Source organism: Cherax quadricarinatus, chromosome 97 (genome assembly GCF_038502225.1).
Source record: "Cherax quadricarinatus isolate ZL_2023a chromosome 97, ASM3850222v1, whole genome shotgun sequence".
Lineage (NCBI taxonomy): Eukaryota > Metazoa > Arthropoda > Malacostraca > Decapoda > Parastacidae > Cherax > Cherax quadricarinatus.
Window position 1 is genome coordinate 9008720 of NC_091388.1, and position 24692 is coordinate 9033411.

Consider the following 24692-nt stretch of genomic DNA (forward strand, 5'->3'; position numbering starts at 1 on the left):
TCTAACTAATTTATTAACTTTCTTCAGTAAAGCTTTTGAGGCTGTTGACCACGATAAAGAATTTGATATTGTTTACTTAGATTTTAGTAAGGCATTTGATAGAGTTCCGCACCAAAGACTGTTGAAGAAAGTAGCAGCTCATGGCATTGGGGGGAGGGTGCTCTCGTGGATCGAGTCATGGCTCACAGACAGGAAGCAGAGAGTGTCCATAAATGGGGTTAAATCCGAGTGGGGATCAGTAACAAGTGGCGTTCCACAGGGATCAGTCTTGGGCCCGTTGTTGTTTATAATATATATCAATGATCTTGATGAAGGAATTGCTAGTGATATGAGCAAATTCGCCGATGACACGAAGATAGGTAGGATAATTGATTCAAACGTAGATGTTAGGGAACTTCAGGAGGATTTAGACAAACTCTACTCTTGGTCAGAAAAGTGGCAGATGCAGTTCAATGTGGATAAATGCAAGGTTCTGAAGCTCGGGAGTGTCTATAACCCTAGCACTTATAAGTTAAATAATGTAGAGCTTAGCCATACAGATTGCGAAAGGGACTTGGGGGTTATGGTAAGCAGCAACCTTAAACCAAGACAGCAATGCCTAAGCGTACGTAATAAGGCAAATAGATTACTGGGATTTATATCAAGAAGTGTAAGCAACAGAAGTCCAGAGGTCATACTGCAGCTTTATACATCATTAGTAAGGCCTCACCTAGATTATGCAGCTCAATTCTGGTCTCCATATTACAGAATGGACATAAATTCGTTAGAAAACATTCAGCGTAGGATGACTAAATTAATACATAGCATTAGAAATCTTCCTTATGAAGAAAGATTGAAGACTCTTAAGTTACATTCACTTGTTAGACGAAGAATGAGGGGAGACCTGATCGAAGTGTATAAGTGGAAGATAGGTATTAATAAAGGGGATATTAACAAGGTCTTGAGGATATCTCTCCAAGAGAGAACCCTTGTGATGAATGGTTTGAAAAACCGACAAGTTGAAGATTGAGACACTTATGCAGCATATGGGAATCTTTATTCAGGAAACGTTTCGCCACACAGTGGCTTCATCAGTCCAATACAAAGAGGAAGGCGTAAGGAGAGGAGGAGAATGAGGTAATCAGTCCCTCAACCTGGAGTCGATGTGTTCAGTCCATCAATCTTGTAGAATGTACAGCATAGGGCCGTAGACGTGGCTTATATACTGTAGTGAGGTGACGTGAAGCAGATGGAGGCGGGGTCATAGTGGTACCATCCACTAGTCGAAGTAGGTCTTCGTCCAAAGGTTGAACAAGTGTTGAAGAATTCTTTGTAAGAAGAATTCTTCAACGCTTGTTCAACCTTTGGACAAAGACCTACTTCGACTAGTGGATGATACCACTATGATCCCGCCTCCGTCTACTTCAAGTCACCTCACTACAGTATATAAGCCACGTCTACGGCCCTATGCTGTACATTCTACAAGATTGATGGACTGAACACATCGACTCCAGGCTGAGGGACTGATTACCTCATACTCCTCCTTTCCTTACGCCTTCCTCTTTGTATTGGACTGATGAAGCCACTGTGTGGCGAAACGTTTCCTGAATAAAGATTCCCATATGCTGCATAAGTGTCTCAATCTTCAAGAGAGAACCCGCAGTAATGGATTTAAATTAGATAAGTTTAGATTTAGAAAGGACATAGGAAAGTATTGGTTTGGAAATAGGGTAGTTGATGAGTGGAACAGTCTACCTAGTTGGGTTATTGAGGCTAGGACTTTGGGTAGTTTCAAATTTAGGTTGGATAAGTACATGAGTGGGAGGGGTTGGATTTGAGTGGGACTTGCACATCGGAGCTTGTTTCTTGGGTGGCATTGAAAATTTGGTTGGGCAAATGTTTTGTTGGTGGGATGAATTGTAAAGGACCTGCCTAGTATGGGCCAACAGGCCTGCTGCAGTGTTCCTCCTTTCTTATGTTCTTATGTTCTAAAAATAGTGGGTGTGAGTTGGCTAGCTTATCTTGGGCTAGTAGGCTTGCTGCAGTGCTCCTTTCTTCTTCTGTGGGTGTGACTCAGACTTGCCTAGCATGGACCAGTAGGCCTGCTGCAGTGCTTCTTAAGTGAGTGTGACCCAGACTTGCCTAACATGGACCAGTAGGCTTGCACAGTGCTCCTTAAGTGGGTGTGACTCAGACTTACCTAGCATGGACCAGTAGGCCTGTTGCAGTGCTCCTTCCTTTTTGAGGGAGTGTGACCCAGACTTGCCTAACATGTACCAGTAGGCCTGTTTCAGTGCTCCTTAAGTGGGTGTTACTCAGATTTACCTAGCATGGACCAGTAGGCCTGCTGCAGTGCTTCTTAAGTGAGTGTGACCCAGACTTGCCTAACATGACCAGTAGGCTTGCAGCAGTGCTCCTCAAGTGGGTGTGACTCAGACTTACCTAGCATGGACCAGTAGGCCTGTTGCAGTGCTCCTTCCTTCTTAAGTGGGTGTTACTCAGACTTACCTAGCATGGACCAGTAGGCCTGTTGCAGTGCTCCTTCCTTCTTAAGTGGGTGTTACTCAGACTTACCTAGCATGGACCAGTAGGCCTGTTGCAGTGCTCCTTCCTTCTTAAGTGGGTGTTACTCAGACTTACCTAGCATGGACCAGTAGGCCTGTTGCAGTGCTCCTTCCTTCTTAAGTGGGTGTTACTCAGACTTACCTAGCATGGACCAGTAGGCCTGTTGCAGTGCTCCTTCCTTCTTAAGTGGGTGTTACTCAGACTTACCTAGCATGGACCAGTAGGCCTGTTGCAGTGCTCCTTCCTTCTTAAGTGGGTGTTACTCAGACTTACCTAGCATGGACCAGTAGGCCTGTTGCAGTGCTCCTTCCTTCTTAAGTGGGTGTTACTCAGACTTACCTAGCATGGACCAGTAGGCCTGTTGCAGTGCTCCTTCCTTCTTAAGTGGGTGTTACTCAGACTTACCTAGCATGGACCAGTAGGCCTGTTGCAGTGCTCCTTCCTTCTTAAGTGGGTGTTACTCAGACTTACCTAGCATGGACCAGTAGGCCTGTTGCAGTGCTCCTTCCTTCTTAAGTGGGTGTTACTCAGACTTACCTAGCATGGACCAGTAGGCCTGTTGCAGTGCTCCTTCCTTCTTAAGTGGGTGTTACTCAGACTTACCTAGCATGGACCAGTAGGCCTGTTGCAGTGCTCCTTCCTTCTTAAGTGGGTGTTACTCAGACTTACCTAGCATGGACCAGTAGGCCTGTTGCAGTGCTCCTTCCTTCTTAAGTGGGTGTTACTCAGACTTACCTAGCATGGACCAGTAGGCCTCCGGCAGTGCTCCTTCCTTCTTAAGTGGGTGTTACTCAGACTTACCTAGCATGGACCAGTAGGCCTGTTGCAGTGCTCCTTCCTTCTTAAGTGGGTGTTACTCAGACTTACCTAGCATGGACCAGTAGGCCTGTTGCAGTGCTCCTTCCTTCTTAAGTGGGTGTTACTCAGACTTACCTAGCATGGACCAGTAGGCCTCCGGCAGTGCTCCTTCCTTCTTAAGTGGGTGTTACTCAGACTTACCTAGCATGGACCAGTAGGCCTCCGGCAGTGCTCCTTCTTTCTGATGCTATTACAAATACATATTTACAATAAACGTTACACAATAAATAATCACATATGTTGTTCTATAACTTGTTTACTCCACTAATTAAAAAGTTAATTAAGTACTACTATATAAAAGGTTCAATTTTTTATTGGTATCTCGAATTTTTAACTTATGTTAATTTACTTTTGGTAAAAAAATTAATGACAGAAATGAAAACGAGAAAAAACGCCGCGTCAGGTAACACTTGTCACACAACGATAGTTCGTCCGCCGCGTCAGGTAACACTTGTCACACGATAGTTCGTCCGCCGCGTCAGGTAACACTTGTCACACGATAGTTCGTCCGCCGCGTCAGGTAACACTTGTCACACGATAGTTCGTCCGCCGCGTCAGGTAACACTTGTCACACGATAGTTCGTCCGCCGCGTCAGGTAACACTTGTCACACAACGATAGTTCGTCCGCCGCGTCAGGTAACACTTGTCACACAACGATAGTTCGTCCGCCGCGTCAGGTAACACTTGTCACACAACGATAGTTCGTCCGCCGCGTCAGGTAACACTTGTCACACAACGATAGTTCGTCCGCCGCGTCAGGTAACACTTGTCACACAATAGATCGTCCGCCGCGTCAGGTAACACTTGTCACACAACGATAGTTCGTCCGCCGCGTCAGGTAACACTTGTCACACAACGATAGTTCGTCCGCCGCGTCAGGTAACACTTGTCACACAACGATAGTTCGTCCGCCGCGTCAGGTAACACTTGTCACACAACGATAGTTCGTCCGCCGTGTCAGGTAACACTTGTCACACGATAGTTCGTCCGCCGCGTCAGGTAACACTTGTCACACAACGATAGTTCGTCCGCCGCGTCAGGTAACACTTGTCACACAACGATAGTTCGTCCGCCGCGTCAGGTAACACTTGTCACACAACCATAGATCGTCCGCCGCGTCAGGTAACACTTGTCACACAACGATAGTTCGTCCGCCGCGTCAGGTAACACTTGTCACACAACGATAGTTCGTCCGCCGCGTCGGGTAACACTTGTCACACGATAGTTCGTCCGCCGCGTCAGGTAACACTTGTCACACGATAGTTCGTCCGCCGCGTCAGGTAACACTTGTCACACGATAGTTCGTCCGCCGCGTCAGGTAACACTTGTCACACAACGATAGTTCGTCCGCCGCGTCAGGTAACACTTGTCACACAACGATAGTTCGTCCGCCGCGTCAGGTAACACTTGTCACACAACGATAGTTCGTCCGCCGCGTCAGGTAACAGTTGTCACACAACGATAGTTCGTCCGCCGCGTCGGGTAACACTTGTCACACAATGATAGTTCGTCCGCCGCGTCAGGTAACACTTGTCACACGATAGTTCGTCCGCCGCGTCAGGTAACACTTGTCACACGATAGTTCGTCCAAGTAACACTTGTCGATAGTTCAGGTAACACTTGTCACACAACGATAGTTCGTCCGCCGCGTCAGGTAACACTTGTCACACGATAGTTCGTCCGCCGCGTCAGGTAACACTTGTCACACGATAGTTCGTCCGCCGCGTCAGGTAACACTTGTCACACAACGATAGTTCGTCCGCCGCGTCAGGTAACACTTGTCACACGATAGTTCGTCCGCCGCGTCAGGTAACACTTGTCACACGATAGTTCGTCCGCCGCGTCAGGTAACACTTGTCACACGATAGTTCGTCCGCCGCGTCAGGTAACACTTGTCACACGATAGTTCGTCCGCCGCGTCAGGTAACACTTGTCACACGATAGTTCGTCCGCCGCGTCAGGTAACACTTGTCACACGATAGTTCGTCCGCCGCGTCAGGTAACACTTGTCACACGATAGTTCGTCCGCCGCGTCAGGTAACACTTGTCACACGATAGTTCGTCCGCCGCGTCAGGTAACACTTGTCACACGATAGTTCGTCCGCCGCGTCAGGTAACACTTGTCACACGATAGTTCGTCCGCCGCGTCAGGTAACACTTGTCACACAACGATAGTTCGTCCGCCGCGTCAGGTAACACTTGTCACACAACGATAGTTCGTCCGCCGCGTCAGGTAACACTTGTCACACAACGATAGTTCGTCCGCCGCGTCAGGTAACACTTGTCACACAACGATAGTTCGTCCGCCGCGTCAGGTAACACTTGTCACACAACGATAGTCCGTCCGCCGCGTCAGGTAACACTTGTCACACAACGATAGTCCGTCCGCCGCGTCAGGTAACACTTGTCACACAACCATAGATCGTCCGCCGCGTCAGGTAACACTTGTCACACAACCATAGATCGTCCGCCGCGTCAGGTAACACTTGTCACACAACGATAGTTCGTCCGCCGCGTCAGGTAACACTTGTCACACAACGATAGTTCGTCCGCCGCGTCAGGTAACACTTGTCACACAACGATAGTTCGTCCGCCGCGTCGGGTAACACTTGTCACACAACGATAGTTCGTCCGCCGCGTCGGGTAACACTTGTCACACAACGATAGTTCGTCCGCCGCGTCAGGTAACACTTGTCACACAACGATAGTTCGTCCGCCGCGTCAGGTAACACTTGTCACACGATAGTTCGTCCGCCGCGTCAGGTAACACTTGTCACACAACGATAGTTCGTCCGCCGCGTCAGGTAACACTTGTCACACAACGATAGTTCGTCCGCCGCGTCAGGTAACACTTGTCACACAACGATAGTTCGTCCGCCGCGTCAGGTAACAGTTGTCACACAACGATAGTTCGTCCGCCGCGTCGGGTAACACTTGTCACACAACGATAGTTCGTCCGCCGCGTCAGGTAACACTTGTCACATGATAGTTCGTCCGCCGCGTCAGGTAACACTTGTCACACGATAGTTCGTCCGCCGCGTCAGGTAACACTTGTCACACAACGATAGTTTGTCCGCCGCGTCAGGTAACACTTGTCACACGATAGTTCGTCCGCCGCGTCAGGTAACACTTGTCACACGATAGTTCGTCCGCCGCGTCAGGTAACACTTGTCACACAACGATAGTTCGTCCGCCGCGTCAGGTAACACTTGTCACACGATAGTTCGTCCGCCGCGTCAGGTAACACTTGTCACACGATAGTTCGTCCGCCGCGTCAGGTAACACTTGTCACACAATGATAGTTCGTCCGGCGCGTCAGGTAACACTTGTCACACGATAGTTCGTCCGCCGCGTCAGGTAACACTTGTCACACAACGCTAGTTCGTCCGCCGCGTCAGGTAACACTTGTCACACGATAGTTCGTCCGCCGCGTCAGGTAACACTTGTCACACGATAGTTCGTCCGCCACGTCAGGTAACACTTGTCACACAACGATAGTTCGTCCGCCGCGTCAGGTAACACTTGTCACACGATAGTTCGTCCGCCGCGTCAGGTAACACTTGTCACACGATAGTTCGTCCGCCGCGTCAGGTAACACTTGTCACACAACGATAGTTCGTCCGCCGCGTCAGGTAACACTTGTCACACGATAGTTCGTCCGCCGCGTCAGGTAACACTTGTCACACGATAGTTCGTCCGCCGCGTCAGGTAACACTTGTCACACAACGATAGTTCGTCCGCCGCGTCAGGTAACACTTGTCACACGATAGTTCGTCCGCCGCGTCAGGTAACACTTGTCACACAACGATAGTTCGTCCGCCGCGTCAGGTAACACTTGTCACACAACGATAGTTCGTCCGCCGCGTCAGGTAACACTTGTCACACAACGATAGTTCGTCCGCCGCGTCAGGTAACACTTGTCACACAATGATAGTTCGTCCGCCGCGTCGGGTAACACTTGTCACACAACGATAGTTCGTCCGCCGCGTCAGGTAACACTTGTCACACAACGATAGTTCGTCCGGCGCGTCAGGTAACACTTGTCACACAACGATAGTTCGTCCGCCGCGTCAGGTAACACTTGTCACACAACGATAGTTCGTCCGCCGCGTCGGGTAACACTTGTCACACAACGATAGTTCGTCCGCCGCGTCAGGTAACACTTGTCGCACAACGATAGTTCGTCCGCCGCGTCAGGTAACACTTGTCACACAACGATAGTTCGTCCGCCGCGTCAGGTAACACTTGTCACACAACGATAGTTCGTCCGCCGCGTCAGGTAACACTTGTCACACAACGATAGTTCGTCCGCCGCGTAAGGTAACACTTGTCACACAACGATAGTTCGTCCGCCGCGTCAGGTAACACTTGTCCCACAACGATAGTTCGTCCGGCGCGTCAGGTAACACTTGTCACACAACGATAGTTCGTCCGCCGCTTAAGGTAACACTTGTCACACAACGATAGTTCGTCCGGCGCGTCAGGTAACACTTGTCACACAACGATAGTTCGTCCGCCGCGTCAGGTAACACTTGTCACACAACGATAGTTCGTCCGCCGCGTCAGGTAACACTTATCCTTTTTTTTTCTTCTTCTTCTTCTTCTTCTTCTTCTTCTTCTTCTTCTTCTTCTTCTTCTTCTTCTTCTTCTTCTTCTTCTTCTTCTTCTTGATGATTTGCCGATACTTCCGGCCCGGGTCTTCTCCAGATGGTGACCCGGCGCACTTATCCTGTTTCCTGACGAACCTGTCTCGCCGTTAGTGGAGGGATGATGGAGCCTCGATCATTCCTTCCGCAGAATGATTACTATTAATTGTTCTATCTCCGCAGGGCGCCGCCTACCTGAGGAGGGCCAAGACGGAGAACTTACGCGAGATATTCAACAAGGTGAGTCCTATTGTAGGTGGGTCCTATTTAGGGTGGGTCCTATTCAAGGTGGGTCCTATTTAGGGTGGGTCCTATTCAGGGTGGGTCCTAGTCATGGGTCCTTTTCAAGGTGGGTCTTATTTAGGGTGGGTCCTATTCAAGGTGGGCCCTGTTCAAGGTGGATCCTGTTCAAGGTGGGCCCTGTTCAAGGTGGATCCTATTCAAGATGGGTCCTATTTAGGGTGGGTCCTATTCAAGGTGTGCACTGTTCAAGGTGGATCCTATTCAAGGTGGGCTCTATTCATGGTGGGTCCTATTCAAGGTGGGCCTATTCAAGGTGGGTCCTATTCAAGGTGGGCCCTATTAAAGGTGGGTCCTATTCAAGGTGGGCCCTATGAAAGGTGGGCCCATTAAGTCACAACTAGGAAAGAAGAGAGTGGTGATAATAGTAGTAATAGTAGCAGTTGTAGTGGTAGTAGCGGTGGTGGTAGATATAGTTACCCGCATAAGTAGTGAAGGTAGCAGCAGCACTGGTAATTAGGTATTAACAGTGAAGGCAGCAGCAGCAGTGGTAATAAGGTATTAGCAGTGACGGTAGCAGCAACAGTGGTAATAAGATATTAGCAGTAAGGGCAGGAGCAGCAGTGATAATAACAGTAATGAGGTAATAGCAGTGATAAGAGAATAGTATGGTAGTGGTGAAAAGATTTGTGATAGCAGTAGTAGTAGTAGTAGTAGTAGTAGTAGTAGTAGTAGTAGTAGTAGTAGCAGTAGTAGTAGTAGCAGTAGTAATAGTAGTAGCAGTAGTAATACAAGGAGCTAGATAGGATAGGACCAGTAAATCTGCTAGCCACGTCTGGCAGAACCATTGCTTGTGTTACATATAGATTGAGAGAGTTTTGGTAAAGCAGACCGGTGGTTCGAGTCTCCACTCACACTGTGTCTGTTACGGTAATGACGTGTGGATTAATAATGAATGTTGTTGACGTCATACACTCAGCCTATCCACCCAAAACATGTTTGTCCAGGCGTTGTTATGGTCAGAACTTGGCGTATACATCTGCATGTTGGTGCATTTGTTCTGGCAGCCAAGTTGACATTCTAAATTCTCTTTCTGTTGCGCAAAATCAAAGGCAAGACCAACTTTAGGATTTACTCCATGCATGGGGAACATGCGTATTTGCTCCATGCATGGGGAAAATACGTATTTGCTCCATGCATGGGGAAAATACGTATTTGCTCCATGCGTGGGGAAAATACGTATTTGCTCCATGCATGGGGAAAATACGTATTTGCTCCATGCATGGGGAAAATACGTATTTGCTCCATGCATGGGGAAAATACGTATTTGCTCCATGCATGGGGAAAATACGTATTTGCTCCATGCATGGGGAAAATACGTATTTGCTCCATGCATGAGGAAAATACGTATTTGCTCCATGCATGGGGAACATGCGTATTTGCTTCATGCATGGGGAACATGCGTATTTGCTTCATGCATGGGGAACATGCGTATTTGCTTCATGCATGGGGAACATGCGTATTTGCTTCATGCATGGGGAACATGCGTATTTGCTTCATGCATGGGGAACATGCGTATTTGCTCCATGCATGGGGAAAATACGTATTTGCTCCATGCATGGGGAAAATACGTATTTGCTCCATGCATGGGGAAAATACGTATTTGCTTCATGCATGGGGAAAATACGTATTTGCTTCATGCATGGGGAAAATACGTATTTGCTCCATGCATGGGGAAAATACGTATTCGCTCCATGCATGGGGAAAATACGTAAGAGGTATAATTAGGTAAATGTGTTTATTTCAACAGCAGTAAATAGGTACCTGGATGTTGGTCTTAACGCACCTGCTACTGTCAGCGCCTTGAAAATATCTTAGAGCGAAACGTGTCGTAGACGGGACCGCGGGGGCGTTGACCCCCGGAACTCCCTCCAGGTAGACTCCAGGTAACCGTTGTCCAATTAAAGGCTTTCTCCACATGCCAGTAGATGATCTACCTACCTGGTGTGTATTCCAGGGGTCAGCGCCCCCCCCCGCGGTCTGGTCCATAACACTTGTGCAACACATAGGTATCTCTATGGTTTTATCAGTTCAATGGTGGAAAACGGAGGAAGATAAACAGAGGGATTCTGGGGTAATCAGTCCCCCAGCTGAGAGATGATGTACTCAGTCATCCTTGGTAAAGTGTGGCACAAATATCTCGTACATCTGACTGTCACTTGTCTAAATCATTTATTTAATTATACGAGTCAGTATTACTCTCTGTATTAGTAAGGGAGATAGAGAGTACAGTAAGTATCTCTGTTCCGTGCGCCATTAAAGATAGCAAGTATCACTGTTCCGTGCGCCATTAAAGATAGCAAGTATCATTGTTCCGTACGCCATTAAAGTTAGCAAGTATCACTGTTCATGTGCCATTAAAGACAGTAAATATCACTGTTCCTTGATCCATTAAATACAGCAAATATTACTGTTCCGTGAGCCACTAAACACAGCAAGTATCACTGTTCCGTGAGCCACTAAACACAGCAAGTATCACTGTTCCGTGAGCCACTAAACACAGCAAGTATCACTGTTCCGTGAGCCACTAAACACAGCAAGTATCACTCAACACACCAAACATTGCCAGCATCTCTGGCATAATCCCGGACTCCACTTAGCTTTAAAGAAGCCAGTGTTACCATGCTTAGGTACCTTTTCCCAGCTTCAGAATAATGCAACGCCATATTCGCTAAAAAAAATAGCTTCAGGATGAAATCCAAATATTTTTCCTATAAGCTGCTTTATCCACTTCTCGAAGGCTGTGGGTCCCACAATTTGCACTAGAAGTGGACACCATTCTGTATATATATATATATATATATATATATATATATATATATATATATATATATATATATATATATGCAAAACAACCACTCTGAAAGAATAGAGAAATTCCAAGCGCTTTCGTGACTACTCACATTATCAAGAAATCATAGTTCCTTGATAATGTGAGTAGTCACGAAAGCGCTTGGAATTTCTCTATTCTTTCAGAGTGGTTGTTTTGCATATTCTGAAATCACCTCTTTACTGTGATCTTATTGCATATATATATATATATATATATATATATATATATATATATATATATATATATATATATATATATATATATATATATATATATATGCATATATATTTTGCACACACATATATATATATATATATATATATATATATATATATATATAATATATATATATAATGCAGAACTTGCGATCTTGGCTTAAATAGCAACGCTCATCTTGCCATATAGGACAAGTGAAAATTTGTGTATGCAATAATTTCGCCAAAATCATTCTGAACCTAACGAAAAAAATATATTTCACTGTGTTTGTTTAATATTAAATTATTGTAAACTAATCTAAAATATATTTAGTTAGGTTAGGCTAAAATAAATTGTTCTTGTTATAATAAGGTTAGGTAAGTTTTCTAAGATTCTTTTGGTGCAAAATTAAAAAAATTTACATTAACATGAAAAAAATATATCTTTAAACGTATAAGAGAAAAATTTAGAAAGGACTTAATTTTAAATGAGATCTTGCTAATTGACCAGTTTTACCTATTCGGCACGACATATATATATGTATATATATATATATATATATATATATATATATATATATATATATATATATATATATATATATATATATATATATATATATATATATATATATACAAACACTGATCTCTGGCTGAAGGAGACTCGAACCTACGAACCTTAGGACAAGGTACGCAGTGCTTTGCCAATCTACCCACACTGGACAATACCTTGGCGTGTAGCTTGCGCTACACGTTTGATCCAAGGCAGCCAGTGTGGGTAGATTGGTAAAGCACTGTGTACCTTGTTCTAAGGTTCGTCGGTTCGAGTTTCCTTCAGCCAGAGATCAGTGTTGGTGTATATTTCGCATGCTCTCGCGATTTCCTTGCTGTCGTTCACGAGGCATCTGCCGGGTGTGCCACAGGGAATGTGCACTCAATCCCACATCTGGCAACATCCGTGCACACAATGGATGTCTAGGCTCCAGGAGAGCTCCAAATGAGAACAACCAACAGCCTCCCCCAGCAGACAGGGCTGACAGCTACCGTGACTTCACCTCTACAGAGGACCTCAAATCTGCAATCAAATTAACATCCACCAGGACTCGGACACACATCCCCAAAGCAGCTCGCCCTCAAGCTGCTAGCAAATTCACTGACCTTCTGAAGAAAGTCAACGATTCTCCTTCAAACAACAGATCCTGGCACAACTTGCTGCTTTTTGGCAATGCCTGTTTGGCTGTCCCACCAAGGAGGGACAAGTCACTAGCAACACATGTTATTAGGGCAATAAATGCATTCCCAAGGGATGACAACCTCGTCCGTCTTCCCCCTAGGGCGACAAACACCCGCCGGGCAAATGCCAACAACAGGACACCCGACACCTCAAAAATTAGAGCCCAAATTAGCAAAAAAATAGAAGAGGGTAGTACTGTTGGAGCTCTGAGACTTATAACCAGTGAGGATACCATCGCTCCCAAGGACGTCAGCACGACGCAAGCTCTGAAGGACAAACATCCACCCAGGGCTCCCAGTACCAACATTGACCTCCCTGACATTGCAGCAGGAGAAGAACATCTAACCTTACAGGATGCTGATGTGTATAAAGCTGCTATGTCATTTCCACAGGGCTCAGCAGGAGATTTCACCGGTTTAATTAAGGCCTCAACACTTAAAACAAATACTCAATCGAGCACTTGGTGAGGTTTCAGAGAGGCTGCTGTCTGAACTCACCAAATTTTCCAACCTGTGCCTGGCTGGCAGTGTCCCAGAGGCCATCAGACCCCTTTTCTTTGGTGCCTCATTGTGTGCCCTCCGGAAAAAGGATGGCGGAATCAGGCCCATTGCAGTGGGTAACACCCTTCGGCGCCTAGTCGCCAAGGCTGCAGTAAGAAGGGTGAGTCAAGAGGCTGCTGCAATGCTGAAACCAACTCAGCTCGGTTTCGGCGTTCAACAGGGCTGTGAAGCAGCTGCCTTGGTCAAATTGGACTTTGCCAATGCTTTCAACTCAGTCAGAAGGGATGCTGCTCTCCAAGCAGTTTATAGAAACTTCCCTTCCCTTTATCCCTTCATAGAATCGTGTTATAGTGTGACTTCCAAACTATTGTTTGGGGACCATGAAATTGACTCGTGTGAGGGCGTGCAACAGGGGGACCCTCTCGCCCCTTTTCTATTTTGTTTGGTCATCAAGGAAGTCACGGAGACACTCTCCAGCGAGCTCAATATCTGGTTCTTGGACGACGGTACCCTAGCTAGCACAACAGAATCTCTCCTAGAGGACATCAGTAAAATTAAAGACATGGGAGAAAGCCTTGGCCTTTCTTTAAACCCCACCAAATGTGAAATAGTTTCTACCAATCAACAGATGATCCAGAATATTAGCGCCGTTTTACCAGGAGCACGAGCCATTGATCCAGCCAATAGCACTCTCCTTGGTGCTCCTCTTGGGTCCAATGCCATCGATCTGATCCTAGAAAAAAAAGTCTGAGACCTCCGGACGATGGAAAGCAGGATGAAAGACATTGACACACACGATGCCTTCTACCTACTCACCAGGTGCCTGTCAATCCCAAAACTTACCTACTTTCTGAGATGCTCCCCAGCCTTCAGCAGTCCAAAACTCAAGGAATATGACTCTTCTGAAGGCCATGCTAGAGAGTGTATTGAATCTTTCCCTTGACGATGGACAGTGGTTGCAAGCCTCACTTCCGGTCAGGCTTGTAGGGCTAGGAGTACGCAGATCCTCCCAGATTGCTCTACCAGCTTTCCTATCCTCTTCCATAGCATCAAACGAGCTGATAAGACAAATTCTTCCTGACACCCTCAGTGACTCAGCAGGAATAGAAGACCCTAGCTATGCCAGTGCCATCACCGAATGGGAGACTCTTGCTGCTCCAGCACCAAACCCTAGTGCAGCACTGGCTCACAGTCAAGCTGGGATGGCCCGATTGCTGAAAAGGTGCTTGCCAACATGCTCAGGGCTGCAACATCAGATAGGGAGATTGCCCGTCTCCAGGCTGTGAGTGCACATCACTCCGGGGACTTCCTCCAAACAGTTCCCATATCGGCAATGGGAACGCGACTCGACCCTAAGACCCTCCGTATTGCAGTGGCTCTGCGCCTTGCTGCCCCAATTCACACAGAATATATGTGTATTTGCGGCGAAGTGCAAGCAGACCATTACAGTCTACATGGTCTTAACTGTTCCAAAACCAAGGGCTGGCATGCAAGACACAATGAGGTCAACGACATCATTAAGAGAACCCTTGCTACAGCTGGATGCCCTGCCGAGAGGGAGCCCCGATCACTAGCAGCCAACAATACCCACAACCCAGCAAACCTTCCCGACGGGATCACCATCTATCCTTGGAAGAATGGCAAGCTCTTAGCATGGGACTATACCTGTGTGTCCACACTGGCTGACACCTATATCCATCACAGTGTGGGGCGACAGGGAGGAGCTGCTGACCACAGGGAGGAGTACAAGATCAGCAAGTACAGGGACATTAGCCAACAGCATCAATTTGTCCCAGTGGGATCAGAGACCTTGGGATCATGGGGAAAAATGCCACACGTTTCCTTAAAGAATTGGGTTCCAGACTCATCGACACCACCAGGGACCCAAGGGCAGCCACTTTCATGTTCCAGCGCCTCAGCGTCGCCATCCAGAGGGGAAATGCTTGCTGCATACTTGGCTCACGTCCAGCCTCGGAGGAGCTGGAGGAAATTCATGATCTTTGATACATTGTGCCATTGTATTCATGTTTATGTTTTTTTTCTGTAAATGTATTTTGTTTATTAATAAATGTTCACATAGAATATAAAATATATAGGGGGTGGTAGGAGAAGAAAATATTCAAACAGCTCCGGGGAGAACCTTGAGTTTTCCCTGAGGTACGTTTATTGTCTTCTCTGAGGATGAGGGTCCCCATTCCAGCTATAGAGGTGGTACTTTATATATTATATAAAAAAAATATATATTTACCTGGAGAGAGTTCCGGGGGTCAACGCCCCCGCGGCCCGGTCTGTGACCAGGCCTCCTGGTGGATCAGAGCCTGATCAACCAGGCTGTTGCTGCTGGCTGCACGCAAACCAACGTACGAGCCACAGCCCGGCTGGTCAGGAACCGACTTTAGGTGCTTGTCCAGTGCCAGCTTGAAGACTGCCAGGGGTCTGTTGGTAATCCCCCTTATGTATGCTGGGAGGCAGTTGAACAGTCTCGGCCCCCTGACACTTATTGTATGGTCTCTTAACGTGCTAGTGACACCCCTGCTTTTCATTGGGGGAATGTTGCATCGTCTCCCAAGTCTTTTGCTTTCGTAGTGAGTGATTTTCGTGTGCAAGTTCGGTACTAGTCCCTCTAGGATTTTCCAGGTGTATATAATCATGTATCTCTCCCGCCTGCTTTCCAGGGAATACAGGTTTAGGAACCTCAAGCGCTCCCAGTAATTGAGGTGTTTTATCTCCGTTATGCGCGCCGTGAAGGCTCTCTGCACATTTTCTAGGTCAGCAATTTCACCTGCCTTGAAAGGTGCTGTTAGTGTGCAGCAATATTCCAGCCTAGATAGAACAAGTGACCTGAAGAGTGTCATCATGGGCTTGGCCTCCCTAGTTTTGAAGGTTCTCATTATCCATCCTGAAAGTTCATCATTATCATTACCTTTGTATCCTGTCATTTTTCATAGCAGATGCGATTGATACAAATGTTATGGTCATAATAAACTATGAATGCGATTGAGATCCTCCTCCGACATGATCACTCCCAGGTCTTTGACGTTGGTGTTTCGCTCTATTTTGTGGCCAGAATTTGTTTTGTACTCTGATGAAGATTTAATTTCCTCGTGTTTACCATATCTGAGTAATTGAAATTTCTCATCGTTGAACTTCATATTGTTTTCTGCAGCCCACTGAAAGATTTGGTTGATGTCCGCCTGGAGCCTTGCAGTGTCTGCAATGGAAGACACTGTCATGCAGATTCGGGTGTCATCTGCAAAGGAAGACACGGTGCTGTGGCTGACATCCTTGTCTATGTCGGATATGAGGATGAGGAACAAGATGGGAGCGAGTACTGTGCCTTGTGGAACAGAGCTTTTCACCGTAGCTGCCTCGGACTTTACTCTGTTGACGACTACTCTCTGTGTTCTGTTAGTGAGGAAATTATAGATCCATCGACCGACTTTTCCTGTTATATATAATTATATATATATATATATATATATATATATATATATATATATATATATATATATATATATATATATATATATATATATGTCGTGCCGAATATGTAAAACTGGTCAATTAGCAAGAACTCATTTAAAATAAAGTCCTTTCTAAAAATTTCTCTTATACGTTTAAAGATATATTTTTTTCATACCCCCGGCCGGGATTGAACCCGCGGTCATAGAGTCTCAAAACTCCAGCCCGTCGCGCTAGCGCGACGGGCTGGAGTTTTGAGACTCTATGACCGCGGGTTCAATCCCGGCCGGGGGTATGGTTTATTTGCAATCGTGTCATTACGATTTCTTAAGTCATATATTTTTTTCATTAATGTTGATGTAAAAATTTATAATTTTGCACCAAAAGTAACTTGGAAAACTTACCTGACCTTATTATAACAAGCGCAATTTATTTTAGCCTAACCCAACTAAATATATTTTAGATTTGTTTACAATAATTTAATACTAAACAAACACAGTTAAATATATTTTTTTCGTTAGGTTCAGAATGATTTGGCGAAATTATTGCATACACAAATTTTCACTTGTCCTATATGGCAAGATGAACGTTGCTATTTAAGCCAAGATCGCAAGTTCTGCCTATTCGGCACGACATATATATATATATATATATATATATATATATATATATATATATATATATATATATATATATATATATATCTATATATATATATATATATATATATGGGTATCTTTATTGTAAGATAAAGATACAATAAAGATACCCAGATGTTGCACATGTGTCTTACTCTCATCTTGTCGGTATTATATACCATTCGTACACAACATATATATATATATATATATATATATATATATATATATATATGGGGGTTTTTGTTTGTATTAGACTAGGGAGAGAGACTATATTTATGGTGGTGCTGGGAATGGTGAGCAGCAGAGAGGTAGCAAGAGTTGCAGGAGTGGAGGACCCGTCAGTCGGGTAATGCACAGCCAACAGTAATGGGGCAATAAATGAAATATGGCTGGCAATTTCCGTAGAGTTTGTTGGAGCGTGTTTTTGTAGGGAAAGTTCACCGGACAGAAAATGGGAGTTATGTTTTCTTGCTGAATTTTGTTAGTAGGATTCGAGTTACAGCGCTTGACCTCCATCTCTTGACTGCTATTGACTACCATTACTGATTCCTTGTCTGTAAGGTAGTACTAACAGACTGGTTGATCAGAGACCGGACTGCAAGTAGAAGCCGGAGGATAGAGCCTCCACTACACCTTTTACTCGCGTTTGAAAACAACCTGTCCCTATCCACTCTATCCAGTCCTCTAAGTATTTTCTAGACAGTCCGCACACAGAATAAAATGTGCGTATTGTTCCAGTCACTGTGTTGTTCTTTATAAAACTCTAGTTTCATTCAGTGTATTTGTATCTTTATGTACTCAAATCTCTCCTCGTACTTCTTGCCTTTCATTTCCAGCAACAGTCTGGTTGCAAACTTTTGGATATTCTTCGGTTTCTGCAAGTGCTTTATGAGGTGCTTGTTGCATGCTGGTGTTGCGTACTCTAAGGTGGGGCTTAATCAACGTTGTGTATAATGTCCTAAATCAGTCTACGTTTGGGTTACTGCAAATCATTCGAAGGATTTCTGGTCTTGTACGTGCGACGTAGTTATTGATAGATGCATCTGATTGGTGCAGTGTTTACTCCCAGATCTATCTCACTGTTTGCTCTCCGCAGCATCTCACGTCACTGGTTGTATTCTGTGCCCGGTCTTCTCACTCCCACTCCTCCTTTACTTGATATAATGGTCAGAACCTCTCTCGCTGGACCTCTCTCCCGTGTACATTTCTTCATTATTTTCTGTCTTGCTTCTTTATGTTGTGATGTGTGTGTGCCTGTTGCTACCTCTGCCACAACCCCCATATCCTTCCTTTCATGTAGCCTTGTTCTCTCTCTCCCATTTCTACATTTACTCATTTCTTCTTCTCCCCTTTCTACTCTTACCGAACCTTCCCACCTCGGCACTGAGTGTCGTTGACCTGTCTGTGAGGTGTTTTGAAGTAGGGGTTGTGAGAAATACTCTCCCATTCCTGTATATATTTCTGTCTCTGTCTGTCTGTCTCTGTCTGTCTGTCTGTCTGTCTGTCTGTCTGTCTCTCTCTCTCTCTCTCTCTCTCTCTCTCTCTCTCTCTCTCTCTCTCTCTCTCTCTCTCTCTCTCTCTCTCTCTCTCTCTCTCTCTCTCTCTCTCTCTCTCTCTCACAGATTGCTCACACTTGCGTCTCCCTGTTTGCTCATGACATCAGATTGACGTATGGATAAGGTGGTGTTTTTTTCATCAGGAAACAGACCAATGTCTCCTGATACTGGTATTTGTCAGATGATGACCCGTGTAGTGGTTTACCATCTACAGATGGACCCCATCTAGGTTTAAATAACATATGTTGGCTTGTGTAATAAGATCACAGTAAACAGGGGTTATCACAGTATACAGAAAAACCACTGAAAAATTAGTGAAATTCCAAGTGCTTTCGACTTCTCACATTATCAAGGAACTATAAAATATTCCTTGATTATGTGAGAAGTCGCGAAAGCGCTTAGAATTTAACTATTTTTTCACAGTGGTTGTTCTGCATATGTTCACCTGTAATGTCGTAAGATAATTCTAAATGCTACTTGAATGGTGCTCGGGGGGGCCAGCGCCCCCTGCGGCCCAGTCCTCCCTCTGGATTGAGAGGCATGACAATATGGGAAGATACAGGCAAAATGTTGGAAGATAGGGTTTATTTATCTATATTCTTTCTTTAATGGATACTTGAAGATCTCTTGATTAATCTTCATCTTAACGTTATGTCCTGTGTCTCTCCTCGTATTTCAAGCAGTCTGTCCCTATTTCATCTCTGAGTATTTTGTATGCCATGATCATATACCCCTTGGTCGTCTTCCTCTGTCCTGTCTCTCCTCGTATTTCAAGCAGTCTGTCCCTATTTCACCTCTGAGTATTTTGTATGCCATGATCATATACCCCTTGGTCGTCTTCCTCTGTCCTGTCTCTCCTCGTATTTCAAGCAGTCTGTCCCTATTTCACCTCTGAGTATTTTGTATGCCATGATCATATACCCCTTGGTCGTCTTCCTCTGTCCTGTCTCTCCTCGTATTTCAAGCAGTCTGTCCCTATTTCATCTCTGAGTATTTTGTATGCCATGATCATATACCCCTTGGTCGTCTTCCTCTGTCCTGTCTCTCCTCGTATTTCAAGCAGTCTGTCCCTATTTCATCTCTGAGTATTTTGTATGCCATGATCATATACCCCTTGGTCGTCTTCCTCTGTCCTGTCTCTCCTCGTATTTCAAGCAGTCTGTCCCTATTTCACCTCTGAGTATTTTGTATGCCATGATCATATACCCCTTGGTCGTCTTCCTCTGTCCTGTCTCTCCTCGTATTTCAAGCAGTCTGTCCCTATTTCATCTCTGAGTATTTTGTATGCCATGATCATATACCCCTTGGTCGTTTTCCTCTGTCCTGTCTCTCCTCGTATTTCAAGCAGTCTGTCCCTATTTCATCTCTGAGTATTTTGTATGCCATGATCATATACCCCTTGGTCGTTTTCCTCTGTCCTGTCTCTCCTCGTATTTCAAGCAGTCTGTCCCTATTTCATCTCTGAGTATTTTGTATGCCATGATCATATACCCCTTGGTCGTCTTCCTCTGTCCTGTCTCTCCTCGTATTTCAAGCAGTCTGTCCCTATTTCATCTCTGAGTATTTTGTATGCCATGATCATATACCCCTTGGTCGTCTTCCTCTGTCCTGTCTCTCCTCGTATTTCAAGCAGTCTGTCCCTATTTCATCTCTGAGTATTTTGTATGCCATGATCATATACCCCTTGGTCGTCTTCCTCTGTCCTGTCTCTCCTCGTATTTCAAGCAGTCTGTCCCTATTTCATCTCTGAGTATTTTGTATGCCATGATCATATACCCCTTGGTCGTCTTCCTCTGTCCTGTCTCTCCTCGTATTTCAAGCAGTCTGTCCCTATTTCATCTCTGAGTATTTTGTATGCCATGATCATATACCCCTTGGTCGTCTTCCTCTGTCCTGTCTCTCCTCGTATTTCAAGCAGTCTGTCCCTATTTCATCTCTGAGTATTTTGTATGCCATGATCATATACCCCTTGGTCGTCTTCCTCTGTCCTGTCTCTCCTCGTATTTCAAGCAGTCTGTCCCTATTTCATCTCTGAGTATTTTGTATGCCATGATCATATACCCCTTGGTCGTCTTCCTCTGTCCTGTCTCTCCTCGTATTTCAAGCAGTCTGTCCCTATTTCATCTCTGAGTATTTTGTATGCCATGATCATATACCCCTTGGTCGTCTTCCTCTGTCCTGTCTCTCCTCGTATTTCAAGCAGTCTGTCCCTATTTCATCTCTGAGTATTTTGTATGCCATGATCATATACCCCTTGGTCGTCTTCCTCTGTCCTGTCTCTCCTCGTATTTCAAGCAGTCTGTCCCTATTTCATCTCTGAGTATTTTGTATGCCATGATCATATACCCCTTGGTCGTCTTCCTCTGTCCTGTCTCTCCTCGTATTTCAAGCAGTCTGTCCCTATTTCATCTCTGAGTATTTTGTATGCCATGATCATATACCCCTTGGTCGTCTTCCTCTGTCCTGTCTCTCCTCGTATTTCAAGCAGTCTGTCCCTATTTCATCTCTGAGTATTTTGTATGCCATGATCATATACCCCTTGGTCGTCTTCCTCTGTCCTGTCTCTCCTCGTATTTCAAGCAGTCTGTCCCTATTTCATCTCTGAGTATTTTGTATGCCATGATCATATACCCCTTGGTCGTCTTCCTCTGTCCTGTCTCTCCTCGTATTTCAAGCAGTCTGTCCCTATTTCATCTGTGAGTATTTTGTATGCCATGATCATATACCCCTTGGTCGTCTTCCTCTGTCCTGTCTCTCCTCGTATTTCAAGCAGTCTGTCCCTATTTCATCTCTGAGTATTTTGTATGCCATGATCATATACCCCTTGGTCGTCTTCCTCTGTCCTGTCTCTCCTCGTATTTCAAGCAGTCTGTCCCTATTTCATCTCTGAGTATTTTGTATGCCATGATCATATACCCCTTGGTCGTCTTCCTCTGTCCTGTCTCTCCTCGTATTTCAAGCAGTCTGTCCCTATTTCATCTCTGAGTATTTTGTATGCCATGATCATATACCCCTTGGTCGTCTTCCTCTGTCCTGTCTCTCCTCGTATTTCAAGCAGTCTGTCCCTATTTCATCTGTGAGTATTTTGTATGCCATGATCATATACCCCTTGGTCGTCTTCCTCTGTCCTGTCTCTCCTCGTATTTCAAGCAGTCTGTCCCTATTTCATCTCTGAGTATTTTGTATGCCATGATCATATACCCCTTGGTCGTCTTCCTCTGTCCTGTCTCTCCTCGTATTTCAAGCAGTCTGTCCCTATTTCATCTCTGAGTATTTTGTATGCCATGATCATATACCCCTTGGTCGTCTTCCTCTGTCCTGTCTCTCCTCGTATTTCAAGCAGTCTGTCCCTATTTCATCTCTGAGTATTTTGTGTGTCATAATCATATGCCTCTTGGTCGTCTTCCTCTTCTGTTGTTGTTAAAGTTGTATAAGTCTGTCCTCGTAGTTCACGCACCCGTCAGGTGCTGCAACAGTTCCGTTGCAAACCTCTGCAGCTTCTCAAGTTTCTTCGTGTGTTCGATTAATTAGTTGTTGACTGAAGGGTTTCACCGCATGACCCAAGATGAGCCTCACATACGTACGTTATGTATCACTGAATCTTACGTTATGTATCGCTGAATCTTACGTTATGTATCACTGAATCTTACGTTGTGTATCACTGAATCTTACGTTATGTATCACTGAATCTTACGTTATGTATCACTGAATCTTACGTTGTGTATCACTGAATCTTACTTTGTGTATCACTGAATCTTACGTTATGTATCACTGAATCTTACGTTATGTATCACTGAATCTTACGTTATGTATCACTGAATCTTACGTTATGTATCACTGAATCTTACGTTGTGTATCACTGAATCTTACGTTATGTATCACTGAATCTTACGTTGTGTATCACTGAATCTTACGTTATGTATCAATGAATCTTTAAGGATTTTCACAGACAGTTCGTAAGTTAACTAGTTTTGCAGATGGTGTTGATATTACCCTGGTGATATGCTTGTCGCAGTGCTAACTCCTAGATCTTTATCGTTGCATGTTGTCTGCAGTATCTCACCTCCCAGCTTATACTCCGTGGCTGGTCTTCTCACACTTTATGCTCTTTGTACTACTCAGGGTATATACAAGAGTAAAAACATAGATGAACTAGGCAGTGAATAAAAAGATTAGTACAATTTTGAGGTTAAATATTGAACGAAAAAGAGAGAGAGAGAGGGAGAGAGAGAAAGAGAGAGAGAGAGAGAGAGAGAGAGAGAGAGAGAGAGAGAGAGAGAAAAGGGGTGAAAGGATGGGAAGAAATGAGGGAAGTGATGCGAGGAACGGCGAAGAATATGATGAATGTGAAGAAGAGAGGGATGTGAGGGAAGGAGAGAGGGATGTGAAGGAAGAAGAGAGGGATGTGAAGGAAGGAGAGAGGGATGTGAAGGAAGGAGAGAGGGATGTGAAGGAAGGAGAGAGGGATGTGAAGGAAGGAGAGAGGGATGTGAAGGAAGAAGAGTGGGAGGTATATGAGAGGAAAAAAAAGGGCAGATAAATATGAATGTGAAGAGATGATGGAAGGTGGGATGTGGAGGAGGGAGGCGTGTGAAGGAAAGATAAAGGGGGGGAGGACGAGTAACAGAGAAGAGCAACAGCAGCACCAAGATATATGTGTTGCTGCTGATGGGCGTCAAGAACACACCAAGACGCCCGCTAACTTTCTCTTCCTCACATCTCACTACTATTTCTCCCCTATTCTCTTTCTCTCCCTCTTCCTCACTATTTCTCTCCACTCTTCCCACTACTCATTCTTTACCCTGTTCTCTTTCTTTCCCTCTTCGCACTACTATTTATCTCCCGTTTTCCACTCCTTATTTATCTTAAATGTCTCCTCGTTGTTTTGTTTATCAATGCCATCTTGTGTGTTATAATTATAAGCACTGAGTGACCTATACTGTCATGGTGCTTCTTAAATATTACTACTGATATGCTTCTGCTGTTGCTGATATTAATAATAATAATAATTGCAGCAGGAGCAGCAGCAGCAAATAATAATAATAGCAGTTATTATTATTATCATTATCAGCAACAGCATAAGCATATTAGTAGTTGAAGTCTGAATAAATGAGGATTGAAAACAGCTGCATTAGTGAGATGCTGTAAAGCATAGTGCTGTAACGCATAGTGCTGTAAAGCATAGTGCTGTAACGCATAGTGCTGTAAAGCAAAGTGCTGTAACGCATAGTGCTGTAAAGCAGGACATGCCTGCATTAATATTTGTGTCTTTGTTGGTCACTCCCAAGACCACGGTTCAAGCCCTCTGTCCATATCTCTGTTTATTTAAAATTATTTATTACAACTAATTTGCAAATCCTTGTCTTGACAGTACGCATCAGTAGAGAAGAGCGGCGAGCAGTTCATGACAGCAGCAGACTTCGTGAGGAACTACCTGGGGCTGTACACTGAGCCTAATTACAACCCAAACTCCATCACACTACTAGGAGGGATCCTAGACACCAGCAAGGATGGACTTATCTCGTTTGCAGAGTTCCATGCATTTGAGGGCCTTTTGTGTGTCCCTGATGCCCTCTACAAGACTGCTTTCCAGCTCTTTGATACCAAGGGCACTGGTATGGTCTCCTTTGGTAAGTAGCAGTAAGGTCATACATACCTTCATTGAAGATGCCCTCATGCCGATGAGGGGCTCTTGATCCATGGAATTAGATCTGCTTTACATGTCCCTTGATCAAGCCCGAATGCCTCCTATTCCCCATGTGTTGTATAGCCTTCATGGGTTTAGTGATTCCACCTATAGAATGGGTGTTTCTGAATGTTCCTGAAGGGCTTTTAACCTTTTCACTGTTTCCCAATGTCACTCATAGATCTACATTATTGATGCCAGTGTCACTCATAGATCTTCATTATTGATGCCAGTGTC

At 44.9% G+C, this 24692-nt stretch overlaps 1 protein-coding gene across 3 annotated transcripts in view; it reads left to right on the plus strand.

Moving 5' to 3' along the window:
• Nucleotides 1-24692, plus strand: part of aralar1 (calcium-binding mitochondrial carrier protein aralar1) — a 661842-nt gene that overhangs the window by 491514 nt on the left and 145636 nt on the right. For all 3 annotated transcript variants that reach the window (XM_070105220.1, XM_070105218.1, XM_070105219.1), the window contains 2 exons: nt 8233-8289; nt 24141-24399. In XM_070105220.1, the coding sequence (XP_069961321.1) occupies nt 8233-8289; nt 24141-24399 (316 nt within the window). The remainder of the gene's footprint in view (nt 1-8232; nt 8290-24140; nt 24400-24692) is intronic.